This window comes from Pelobates fuscus, chromosome 5 (assembly GCF_036172605.1).
Source record: "Pelobates fuscus isolate aPelFus1 chromosome 5, aPelFus1.pri, whole genome shotgun sequence".
In the NCBI taxonomy this organism is placed as follows: domain Eukaryota; kingdom Metazoa; phylum Chordata; class Amphibia; order Anura; family Pelobatidae; genus Pelobates; species Pelobates fuscus.
Window position 1 is genome coordinate 252,726,825 of NC_086321.1, and position 13,584 is coordinate 252,740,408.

The 13,584-nt window shown below is 38.8% G+C and overlaps 1 protein-coding gene across 2 annotated transcripts in view; it reads left to right on the forward strand.

Moving 5' to 3' along the window:
• The window catches only part of ABCA1 (ATP binding cassette subfamily A member 1), a 110,042-nt gene that overhangs the window by 60,210 nt on the left and 36,248 nt on the right, over window positions 1-13,584 (forward strand). For both annotated transcript variants that reach the window (XM_063455214.1, XM_063455215.1), the window contains exons 8-11: window positions 5,063-5,146; window positions 7,041-7,299; window positions 7,845-7,984; window positions 9,700-9,816. In XM_063455214.1, the coding sequence (XP_063311284.1) occupies window positions 5,063-5,146; window positions 7,041-7,299; window positions 7,845-7,984; window positions 9,700-9,816 (600 nt within the window). The remainder of the gene's footprint in view (window positions 1-5,062; window positions 5,147-7,040; window positions 7,300-7,844; window positions 7,985-9,699; window positions 9,817-13,584) is intronic.

Consider the following 13,584-nt stretch of genomic DNA (forward strand, 5'->3'; position numbering starts at 1 on the left):
TCATTCTCTAAAGCCTCTATGTTTTCAGTTTAGTTCTTTCGACCTAGAATGTTAAATTCACTAGAATTCCTGACAATTCACACTTTAGTGAATAATCCTGATACTATTTTTTTTATACTTCATCTTTATTTGATTTTTGACAGTATAAAACACACATAACAAACATTGATCTACAAAAAATCTACAACAAAACACACACAAAAAAAAGACAACACAAAAAAAAAAAGACAGTGATCACACTCTCTGGGGAGAGAGAATAGCAGTACAGATGAGCCCTCAAAACGCGTCTAAGGCAATTCCTAATAAAAGTTATTAGTTTACCGAGATTCCAGTTTATTTATCCATTTATCCCATAAACCAGAATATCGAATTTTTGTATTTAAACTGGTTGTGATACTTTTTTCCATTTTTAATTGGTAAGATAGTTGTGCCTTAATTACGTGCCAATCAGGATTAGAGGGAATTTTCCACTGCCTAGCTATAACAATTTTCACAGCTGTTAAAGCGTGAAGCAATAATGTTAATGAATTCCTTTTATTTTGAGGGAGATTCTGATGGAGAATCATCACTTCTGGTTTAAAAGCGATGGGGTATCCCATCAAGTTGTTTAACTTAGTGTAAACGTCCCTCCATGTTGCTTCAATAATAGGGCATTTCCACCACATGTGTAATAGAGCTGCCGCTTTTTGATTATCTTTTGTTTTAAACCACGCGTTACCCTTATTCTTTATGTGTTGCCAGAGATAAAAAAAAGAACAGAAAACAATTCTAGTGTATTATTTGTTTAAGTGCATACAAAGAAGATGATTAATTTAAAACTATACTTTATGTTGTATTTATTCCTATTTAGTTTTCAATCATAGTTTTAGGTGTATAAAATTTTAGTAGTATTCTCAACCTATAACACGTGTATCATTTGAAAAATGGTGACATATAACATTTGTAAAAAGTAAATTCGTAATAAACACATTATTCTTTTATGGGCGTTATATTTTATATTGTTTTAAACCTTTCATTTCCTCCCTTTGTCTTTCATCTGACTTTTTAATCTTTCAGAAATTGTCATGGAAAACAGAGGAGGGAATTTAAAAAAAAAAAGTTTCATAAGCACAACTGGTTACATCGGGAAAATCATAGCATATCATATAAGAGATTTGTTCTAATATGTCCATTAATTACATTAACCAATTTACACTGTTAATCAATTATGTAACAGTATTTCTGAGAAAAATAAAAAAAAAGTAATTTAGTGCTGCAAAGTAAGTGTAAGTGGTTCATCGAGAGGATTCGGATGAAGTATAAAAATTTAATTTAATGTTCTTTATCTGCCGTGCGATTGTTGGTAATATCTCCTTTTTTATATACCGGTACATTGGTTAGAGTAATTTTTCTTCATACATTTTCTTCACATTTTCTTTAGTTATTACTCCCAGATTTATTTCTCAGTCCTATTTTCTTGCAGCTCGGCAAAATTTCTTCCTGTATTTTCTGCTGTTAGAAACTTTTCCTTTTCTTTCACATTTCAAATTCCTTTCTCCATCTTCTTTTCTCAATGAATTATTATAAGGAAAAAACAAACAAACAAAAAAAAAACTAATTTCATCTTCTTTAGGCTTTAATTTTTCTCAAGTAAACAAATATTTTTCTTTCATCCATTGTTGTAATTTTTCAGATGTCAAAAATGAAAGTATTAGCTTTGAATTTCAAATAAGCTTCACAGGGAAACCCCATCAATAGTGTAGGTGTTTGGCTCGGAGGATCTCTGTTAGTTTGGCGAAAGCTTTCCTCTTTGATCTAGTGTAGAACGATATATCGGGGAACATTTCAACCTTCTCATATGGCACTTGTAGAGTCCCTTCCCTTAAAGATAGTAAAATTTGCTCTTTTATACGTAAGGACGAGCAGCACATCAAGACATCTCGGGGGGAATTTAAAGATACAAACTGTGGCCTTGGTACACTATGCCAGTGTTTCATAAGACAGCCCTGTTTTTCCTTTGTAATGTTAATGGAAGCAAAACATTGTTCCAAAAATTCTTCTAATTTTTCTTTAGTTATTTCCTCTGAGATGTTTCTCAGTCTTAGGTTATTGCGTCTCGTTCTATCTTCTAAATCAGCAGCTTTTTGTTCTACTGAGATCACTTTAGCTTGTATTTGTTGAACTTCCATTTGAGTTTGAGATAAAGTATGTTCTACATTTTGGATTTTTTTTTTGAATTTTCAGAGATCTTTATACTTATTGCTTAAAGATCTATTTTATATTTGTCTGTAAAACGAAGAATTTAATTTTTTATTTTTTCAAATTGGATTTCCAGTGCACTGTTTAGTAATTCAACAGTGACATTTTGTTGATCCGTGTTTTCTTGAGTTTTGTCTATTGAATCACTCTCAGCACTTATCTGGGGAGTCATTTTGAAAAACAGCCTTAGAAGTATGTGGAATAAAGAAGGACGAACGTTTGTCTAGTGAGTCTCCTTTATTATCAGCTTTTTTCTTTGACGGTCTTTGGTCTTGGATCTTTCTGTTAGCCATTATCGTATTGCTATTCTCAATGGGAATAGTGAATTACAACGTATAAAAAAAAAACCCCATATAATTAAATAAATAAATACAAATTTAAAAAAATTGTTTCTTTAAATTTACTTTGTCGGTTTTCTAGCTATTGTTTCAACCATGCAGAAGCACATTTTCGGGTGGGGTGTATGGTTTTTTCTATCCGGTGTAGCTATAGAATACACAGTTTAGTGAATATTTCTCCTTTTTTTCCTTCCCTTTTTCTCACCTTCCTCCTCTCTCTCTCTTTCATTCCCTCTTCTCTTTTCTTTTCTTCTTTCTTGTTCTATCCTTCCACCTTATTTACGTTAGTTAAAAAAAATTGCACCATATATCTTTATAATCCTGAGAGTTTTCTGTGGTTATTGGTGCTGTATTACATCTGTGTCTTGTTAAATGTCACAACACTGAGATGTCGATGTCTAATTATTATCTTCTTAATCTTTAGTTTTTAATTATCTCTCGGACTTGCCCCTAAGTATTGTCATTGAATGTTGCTGTTTCACTATACTTCAACATAGAAAGGCTTTTGGCATACAGGGCTGTCGAAGGGTGCCCACAGCTCCCAGTTCCCTCCACCTCACCACTTGATATTTTAATCGAGCAGGTCCCTCTTGTTTCAATATAACACGTTATAAGGGGGCTCAGGCGCAAGATATTATCGAGGGCACCCGCAACTCCCAGTCACCTCCACCTCACGCCTCACCACTTAGTTTACTGCTCGAGGCCGATCTCACAAGTGGATGTTGGTCATGTTACTCGGTTTCTCCATCAGTGTTTTACTCCTGCTTCATCTCTTCCAGCGTATTTTGCTGGCTTCTTCCTCGTGGCTGGTCTCTACCCATCAGTTCATTAGCCGGCTCTCCTTCCAGCAAGCCACTCGGAACCTCGAGCGTAGCAAAACGTGTTACGTCATCACTCCACTCCCCACCACCCCCCATAATACTGATACTATTCAATGTATAGTTGGTAACAGAACCCAACCTTGAATTATCTGTTGTCATTCTTCTATATAGTTATATAACCGTTTGAGAGCAGTACAAAAATATTAAGTATTGCTTCAAAAGTGGCTTAAATCACTGGTTGTTTGATGGGTGATTCATAGTTATGACTGGGCCATGTTCTGTTTTATATATGTATATATATATTTTAAACAAAAATGGGTAATCTCTGAATCCCTGGTTTTATTGGAGGCTAGTTTCTGAATCACTGAGTTACATTATTTCAGCACAAATACGATGCGATTGCCCCATTGGGTAGTTATTATAATGTTGTCTTCGTTAGGTACAAATTACCAAAGATGCAATAAGGCCAGAAATGACATGTTTTGCACATTACCCAAACTCCTACATGATATTCTGGGAATTCATGAATATAATGTGGAGTACTGTAGTCTGTTCCATTACTGAGTGCAATTGTTTTCCCTCCAGTTACATATACTGATGTAATGAAATAAATGAACACATATTTCCTGGAACTGATGGCACTGCATGTTTTCTTGTAATACATGAGAATGCCCATTATGTTGTCCTGCATAAAATATTAATCCCATGATCACTTGTAGCTTTCGAACACCAGAGTATTGTTGGAATGTAAGAATTAGCAATTTTGTGATGCTATGTCGCCTTGTCTTGCCTTTTTAAAGTGTGTCTATAAATCAAGCAACAATAGTATGATTTAATAGGCATGGTGACTTACTCATCTCAAAACTCTCAGATAAACTTAATTTTTTTTTCTGAGTTACAAAAGAACTTTGAATTGCTACGTGTTGATGAGAACTTGATTTCTAATCAGTCAGTATATCCAGAGCGGTTTCCTATATTTTGCAGTTCCCTTTTAATTTCTCTACAGACTGTTTAGTAAATAGATCTAATTTTCCAAATGTATACGATACGGTATGTCTGCTTGCCACTTCAAAAGTACAGAACTGCTCTAGATTGATACGCTTATCCTTGTAAAACACTTTATTTAGTGGAATTCTAAATCGAAAACTGCAAACTTCACCTTAATCGGTATTGATATTCATAAAGAAAATATTCAATTCTGAATCAAGAATACTGCTGTAGATATGAATCAGGAATAGATGCAAAATAGAGAAATATATATTTATTTATATATACATTACAAATTACATTGCAGAAACCCACTTGCCAATCATGGCAAGGGGCTAATCTAATCCTGTCCTGTCAATTAATTTGTAATGATGGGCTTTAAAGCCAATAAAGCATGTTGACTACTACATACCTACTGTGTGTTGCCTTAAGGATAATCTTTACCAGCACAGTGAATGGCCATGTAATGATCTCATGAAACATAGTTCAACGTAATCTGATACAACTGGGAACATGAGATATGCTTGGATTTTCAGTCACTGTCCAAAAATAGTCTCACCCAAGGTTTTTACTAAATAAGACCTTTCACAACCTAAATTGATATGTTTATTTCAATGAAGAAAATTATGGCCAGCCTTCAAAGTAACCAAATTTTTATTTTCTTCCCCACAATTATAGAAAGAGATGTCATCAAAGTCTTTCCCTGTGCTAAAAGAGGTTACAGAGAACTTGTTGGAAAGTTTGGGACAACTTGCCAAAGAGGTGAGCATTCATTACCTTAGCCACATAACTGTATGGTAAATTGTTGCTTTGATATACAAATAATTTGAATTTTCACTATATTTTGGGGTGTTAGGATGTTAGTTTTCTAATTTTATGGATAAAATATAATAGTTCTACATCCCAAGAAGGAGTCAAGTAAAACACTTAATATAATGATGTGGCAACATAGTAAAAATCCCCATTAGAGTGTGGAGGTACATTTCACATTTCACTATTATAATCCATAAAATTAATTAAAAGACAATCATTTTTCCAGTAGTGAAAGTTTCTTAGGTTATGTGGTGATACGAATGTATGGAAGGATTAAATAATCTTTGCTTGACAACTACGGGTGCATATTCCTGATGCATCCTCGCATTCTCCATAGCTGCTGGTACCACAGATGGGATATATAAACATCCGTTTGTATGCTGCTGAATTATACACTTTGTTAATTAACAACCATTTTACCAAATAAACTATTCCTTAGCACTCTAACCAACATTGTCCAGGTTGGATGGAATTGACATTGATCAGAAGTTTATGTATCTTCTGCCAAGAAGGGAGAAAGGGCCCAGAGACTATTAATAACATAATCACTACATAGAGCTTTAGTGGTACTTCAACACCAGAATCTGGTTATTGTGCATTTACATCATTATATGATCCTGTTTAGTTTATGTTATAAGTTATTGTTACTTATCAGTTCAGGTTTTTTTTTCTTGGCCACGTGAGCTTTCTTTTTTGTCCTTGATCATTACAGTTTGATAGGTAGACAGGCAGGCAGAGAGACACACTGATATTTGTATCCCAAATACACTTCTCTACTACACCTTTCCCTAAGTATTTCATTTGTGTAATTGAGATGAATCTCTTTGTAATGAAAATTGTAGAGTTCAAATGTAATAAGTGATTATTTAGGGCATGAATAAACCTGTCTGACAATACATAGCGTGGGATCTTATTACAGCTGCATTAGTTAGATAAGTCAGTTCTCCAGGGTCTAGGGAAACGAGTATGGAAACTATGGACAAAGCATGCAATTCCCATCTTGCTGATGTGGCGAAATGACTCTTCAATAGCATAAAATTGGCAGAAGTCCCAGATTGAGCGTTTACTCATTTCACATAGACTGCAAGCCTATTCTGTGTATTGTACAGAACAGTATGTGCTATTTGTGTCTTGGCCAATGTTCATGGACATAAACTCTGCATGATTTTTTGTCAGTTGGGAGTGACTTTTCAGCATCGGAATAAGCCTGCACCGCTTGTTGTGTTCTGATACTGTCTTTCAGAAGAAACCTTTAAACTTTTAACAATAGCTTTCAACAATGCAGTGATCACTTTATAAGTTCTTGTTCTAGCGTACATCACATGTGCCAGATTCCTCTCTCCCGAGTCTGACAAACTAGCTTTGTAGTACACTTTGTAACACAGAACCATGTGAGCCTGTAAAACAAATGTATTTGTTAATTTAAACACCAAACCATAGTTGATTGATAATAACTGGATGATGCTTAATGGGCCCCTCAAGACCCCTAAAGCACAGTCTAGTTGAAAGTAACAATCTAGCTGAAAACTGTAAATGCTATCAGTTTATTTACTAAAATGGGAATTCAAAGTAAAGCCAAATTGGAAACATTATCTAATTCAGCTTCCAGTTCAGTTACACAATGCCTCTCTGATTTTGCAAAGTAAAAAAAAAAAAAGATTTTGCATAATCAATTATGTTTAATATATAATATATTCATCACATGGAAAATATCTATGTCCTGGTTCTGGCTAATTGGCAAACTACAGCTAATCAATAGTGTTGGTCAATTTGGAGAAGCTTAGTAAATAGCCATGGACAGTTGGAGGAATAAGTCGTAACTTAGCATATTGCTGTATTTTAGGTGACAACGATGAAAAGCTGGGTGGACATGAGAGAGGAAGTGATGTTTCTCACCCATGGAAATGCCACATCGTCACCGGGGCAGTTGTATCAGGCAGTCTCACGTATTGTGTGTGGACATCCAGAGGGAGGAGGATTAAAGATCAAATCCCTGAATTGGTATGAAGATAATAACTACAAGGCACTGTTTGCAGGAATCGATGGAGGAGGAGACAATGAGACTGAGGAAGATTCACAGATGATGTATGACAATTCCACAAGTACGTCAATAGTATACTTTCAATATTAATTGCTTATCTGTGCAAAGGCATGAGATATTAGGATGTAAGTTTATTTTTGGTGTCCAAATCTATGAGAGTTTCTATTCAGTGAAAAAAAATACCCCAATAAACTCTTTGATTAGATTCAAGGCCCTCAAGTACCGAGGTTCTCATCTTTGGTATAAGTCTGTTTTCAAATCTGGTAACATTATGAACCACGTGCATTCCTAAAGAGAGTGATATTATTTTGTAGTAATATATGCATGCTCTGATTGGCGAATGCAGAAATATGTGACAAAATACTACTTTTCATTCAAAGTATAATTAATGCTATGTCTATGCATGTATTGCTTTGATTTAATGAGTTAATAGCCATATCGGATTTGGGAATTTCTTTTGCAAACTATTGCTCGAGATGATTAACATGGAGTAAGACAGAGCTTGTGAAATGATTTATGTGGCTGTGTTGGGTTCTTGATGATTGGGTATAACCAAAATGAGATAATCTGTCAGATCCTCTAACTACATAGTATCTCTCCCCGTAGCACCCTATTGCAATGATCTGATGATGACCCTGGAGTCAAGCCCTTTATACAGGATGATTTGGAGAGCCCTGAAGCCTTTACTCGTAGGCAAGATCCTTTATACGCCAAACACTCCAGTCACGCAAATGCTAATGGCTGAGGTAAGCTACTTCACCTAAAATAGTTGAGCCTCTTAAAAGTCAAGGTTTAAAGTAATAGCATCTGATTTTGTGTGTGTACTGTTCTGCAGCTAGTTCTTTGCAAATGGCAGTTCTCCAAATGTGAATTCCCAAAGTAGCATGCTCACAACACTGTTGTACATTAGGATAAGTGCACTGATAGATTTCTAACAAGTGACAGGCTTTCATTGTATTTCGATGCGCCATGCATACTGTGCACAGACTGCCTTGTTTACAAGGGTGTTGGGCATACAACCAAAAGTAATTTTTAAAGTTTCCTAGTAAATGACACAAAGTCAAACACATGGAACAATGAGGCTAGCTCTTACATCCTGTCTTGTGATTCTCGTCTCCAAGTAATGTAATGTGTGAACATGACAAACAAAGTGCTAGATTCTAATACGCATAGCACAGGGTTACATTGGTTTACATTCATTGCTGCTCACAATCCTAGGGTGTATCATACAAAGTTGAAATAGAAGCAGGATGTTTTGTTGCTAGAACTATAGTTGCACATAAGGACACAATTATTAAATATTTCATTGACATATAGTACATGTCTTAGGTTAATATGCTGCCTTTTCACTTACTCAATTCTGAGTGTATATTTGCTTTCGCTATGTCTTTTTTACGTTTGACTTACTTGCAAAATGCTGGGAATTTTATTTGTAACTTAAACTGTGTGAATGCTTGCATGTCTGAACCTAAATACCTAGCTGGTAACCTTAAAAGTTGTGTAAAAGATGTGTGCTACACGTATAAGTTTGTAAAGTTTGATAGGTTCAGTAGAAGGTGCTTTAACAACATCATACTTACTGTGTATTTACTCTTAAAGGACCACTATAGTGTCAGGAAAGCAAACTAGTTTTCCTGGCACTATAGGGTCTTTAGGTCCTCCCACACTCAGGGTCCCACTCCTGCTGGGCTGAAGGGGTTAAAACACTTACCTTTCTCAAGCGCTGGGCTCCCTCGGCGCTGGGGAACTCTCCTCCTCCTGCCGACGTCAGCGCCGAATGCACATTCAAACCGTCTATAGGAAAGCATTTCTCAATGCTTTCCTATGGACGTCCAGCGTCTTCAGTGAGAATCACAGAAGCGCCTCTAGTGGCTGTCAGTGAGACAGCCACTCTGAAACTGCTGTGTTTACAGCGGCAGGGTTAACACTAGAGGTACCTGGCACCCTGACCACTTCATTGAGCTGAAGTGGTCTGGGTGCCTATAGTGGTCCATTAAGTGTGATATTATATTCATCAAGCCTATCTTCATGGCCCAGTAAGAGTCCAGAGATATCCTTGGTTTAACATACGTGAGTTAATAAGTGTCTCAGTCATTTTCATTGAGGCACATGATTGCTTGCAGTGATATATTCAGCCATGTGGTGTTCATGCATCCTTGATATGTTTGAAGAACATAATATTGCTGTGCTCTTTGTTTAACACATTCTCTTATTCATATTTACCTTTCAGCAGGCTTCAGGCCTTTTTTGTTGTTATAGTAACTAAAAGGCCAAAGAATATGCTGAAGAAAATCTGAAGTGTATGCATGTAATGAGATATTACTATATTAATTGCAATATATATAGGACTTTTAGAAAACTCATTTTTTTTTAAAGTGCTTGACAGTGGTGGCAGCAATTTTGCTATGATGTCATTCACATCCATCGTAGTGTATTTAAAAACTACGGTTCTCTATACCAGGCCAACAAAACGTTCCAAGAATTCAGCGTGTTCCGTGATCTTGGTGGCATGTGGGAAGAGGTTCGGCCGCAGATTAAGAAATTCATGGAAGACAGCCAAGAAGTGGACCTTATCAGGGTGAGTTTTGAAAATGTGACAATGTTTAATGCCTGACTGGCAGAATATCTATTTTTAACATTGGAACTAAACAAATATTTATGGCTTGCCATTTTTTATTATAGTTTTACTAGTTTACAATAGTTATATAAATGCAATTCAAGGAAATTATTAAAATTCAATAAGCATAGAAAGAATGAACAAGGGATGCACACAGCTTGAAAATCTGGTATGGCAGATTGTGTTAGCTGGTCAAATATATAGACTAGGATCTGAACCACCCTTTTGGGTGGGATCAGTCTGATATGCAAATGGCCCTAGTTCTTTTTGTAATGCCGAAAACGATCGAACTGTCAAGTATGCATTTATTTCAGAAACAAGGAAACGTTTTATGCTCCAAATACATTCCTCTTGGATTACTAGTTCACAACAAATTCGTTTTCTGACATTGTAACAAATTAACATCAAAATAATATTTTCTGGTGTCGTCCACCATTAACCATTGGAGGCGCAGTGAATGTCCTTCTCTCTCCCTCCATCCCGTAGATGTTAGGGGGCAGGGGGCAGAAAAGTGTTTCCATTGTAATGTTCCAGCAGTTGGCTCCTATTTGTTTTTTCCATCATTGTGTAGTAGTATGGAAGACAACATAAAACCAGTTAGGGACTCTGCAAATGTAAGTAAGGTATTACATTTAAGGTGGAGTCCCCAAGCACAGTAGTCCAATAATAGATGGACCAGTAGATGCCCAGTCCACTGGTTATATTCATTCTATGGTGAGAGGATGCACAATTCTCTGGCTCTAATGATATACCCATCCTCCCCATGCGCATAAATAGTACAATCCTTTCAATGTATTCATAATGCATAGAACATTTTTTGAAACTGTACTTCATATACTGAGGTAATTCTGGTGATATTTCCATTATTTGACAACAGTGTATTCATACACTTACACATTTATTGAAGGTGCAAAATACCTTATTTGCAGATATTAAAACTCTCAGTTTTTGTACAAGGTTTGCAGCCGTGTGCAACCAAAGTCTTTATTGAATATAAGTAGATTATGTAAGGAAGTCCTGTTTGCACTCCACCCTAAATGGAGAATTTATTTTATTTCCTGAGGGGAAGACAAATAGCTTTCTGTTTAACATTTACGATACAGAAATGTGTTTTTTTTCATCACCGTCTAGGTTACAGATTACAAACAGATGAGCTAGAAAGACAATTCCTTTTAGTGTGGGAAAAGATGTGAGCTATGAATTATTTAAAATTCCTTGCAATGTCAACCACTAAACATGTTTTATTTTGCAATTAGCAAGCAATAGGAATTCTATAATATGATGCTAATATCCATATTATAATCTATTATCCTAAATTACATTATATTATTTCATTTCCCAGTATACGTACAATATGTTTCCTTTTATGTTCTAGTGGTCACAAATAATTGTTTCCAGAAAAACATATGTCATTCCAGTAAAACAAAATAAAACTCCGTAGCATATTGGTGAACTTGCTGAATATATATAAAAATAGAAAGAAATAAGCAAAACATTTATTTGTATATAAAAGCCATGAATATTGTTCAGTGTTTATGATGGGTTTGTAGGAGAAATTGTGTATCTGTCCCTCCCCCCCCCCCCCCCCCCAAAACCCAAGAAGTTGCATAAAAGATTATAGTCTTACAGGAAATATTTTTTTTGCATGATTATGAGGTCATGCACAACTTATGTTCTTTCATTAGAAAACGTTTTTTTTTTTTAAAAACAAAAACAAAACAACCATGTTATTTACACAAAATAGTTTATATACACACAACTGTTTAAATAAGCATTTTTTAAGACATTTCAGCGAAAAAATATCTTAATATTTGTGATGTATTCATGTTTTTTGATATATTTCTGATTTTATTTACTAATTTGAAAAAATAATTTTAAAGCGGCACTGTCATGCCGAACTTACCTTTCCTCAATCTCTTCCTCTTCTCCCCCTCTCTCAGGATCTGTTATTCTTTTCTTCCTGTCTTCTTTAGTTTTCTTTAAAACCATAAGACAAAGTAGGGACTCTTTGTCTTATGGGATTCCTCCGCTTGACCAGCTCTGACCAGCGGAGGAGCAAAGTGTGCTTCATTTCCGCTGGTCAGAGCAATTTTCCCATGATCCCTAGCTTTCCTCCCAGTTCCCACAATACTTCCTGTCAGTATTGCCGAAAGTCCTGTCACTTAGACAGAACGCCGGCAAAACTGCCGAATTGCATCCTAACAGAATGAGCACCGTTTCTCCATTGGTGTTAGGATGCAATTCGGTACTTTGTTCGGATCGGAATTTCATTCAAATGAATGAAACTCCGATCCTATTCATTGCTGTGGCTGCATCTTGCAGCCGCTTAGTAGATAACTCCCTAATTCCCACGGTATCAGGGAGCTATCTACTAAAAGGCTGAAAGACCTAAATTGGTCTTTCAGCCAAATTTACTAACACCAAGTAAAAATGACTTGGTATTAGTAAATAATATGCCCCTACTCGCTATACCGCGAGTAGGGGCATGTCTAGTAAGCAGTGAGCAGCCTGTGGCTGCTCACTGTAGAAAAAAAATAAAAAAAATATTGCCCCCCACCCCTAAATGACGGGTGGGGGCCGTAAAGTAAAATAAGGGAGGGAGACCTATTGTCCCCCCCCCCCGGCCCCCACCCCTGAGCGGTGGGTGGGGGCCATAAAGATAATGAGGGGGGGGGACCTACTGTCCTCCCCCCCGGCCCCCACCCCTGGGCGGCGGGTGGGGGCCATAATAGTAGTAGGGGGGGGACCTACTGTCCCCCCCCCCCGGCCCCCACCCCTGGCCGGCGGGTGGGGGCCATAATAGTAATAAAGGGGGGGGGGGACCTACTGTCCTCCCCCCCGGCCCCCACCCCTGGGCGGCGGGTGGGGGCCATAATAGTAATAAGGGGGGGGGGACCTACTGTCCTCCCCCCCGGCCCCCACCCCTGGGCGGCGGATGGGGGCCATAATAGTAGTAGGGGGGGGGGACCTACTGTCCTCCCCCCCGGCCCCCACCCCTGGCCGGCGGGTGGGGGCCATCATAGTAATAAAGGGGGGGGGGGACCTACTGTCCTCCCCCCCGGCCCCCACCCCTGGGCGGCGGATGGGGGCCATAATAGTAGTAGGGGGGGGGACCTACTGTCCTCCCCCCCGGCCCCCACCCCTGGCCGGCGGGTGGGGGCCATCATAGTAATAAAGGGGGGGGGGGGACCTACTGTCCTCCCCCCCGGCCCCCACCCCTGGGCGGCGGGTGGGGGCCATAATAGTAATAAGGGGGGGGGGGGACCTACTGTCCTCCACCCCCCGGCCCCCACCCCTGGGCGGCGGGTGGGGGCCATAATAGTAATAGGGGGGGACCTACTGTCCTCCCCCCCGGCCCCCACCCCTGGGCGGCGGGTGGGGGCCATAATAGTAATAAGGGGGGGGGACCTACTGTCCTCCAGCCCCCGGCCCCCACCCCTGGGCGGCGGGTGGGGGCCCTAATGGAAAAAAGGGGGGGGGGGACCTACTGTCCTCCCCCCCGGCCCCCACCCCTGGGCGGCGGGTGGGGGCCATAATAGTAATAAGGGGGGGGGGATCTACTGTCCTCCCCCCCCCCGGCCCCCACCCCTGGGCGGCGGGTGGGGGCCATAACGATAATGGGGGGGGGACCTACTGTCCTCCCCCCCGCCCCCACCCCTGGGCGGCGGGTGGGGGCACTAAGTAAATTCCCCCCCCCCCCATCAAGGTGACTAGGGGTGCCCAAGCCCC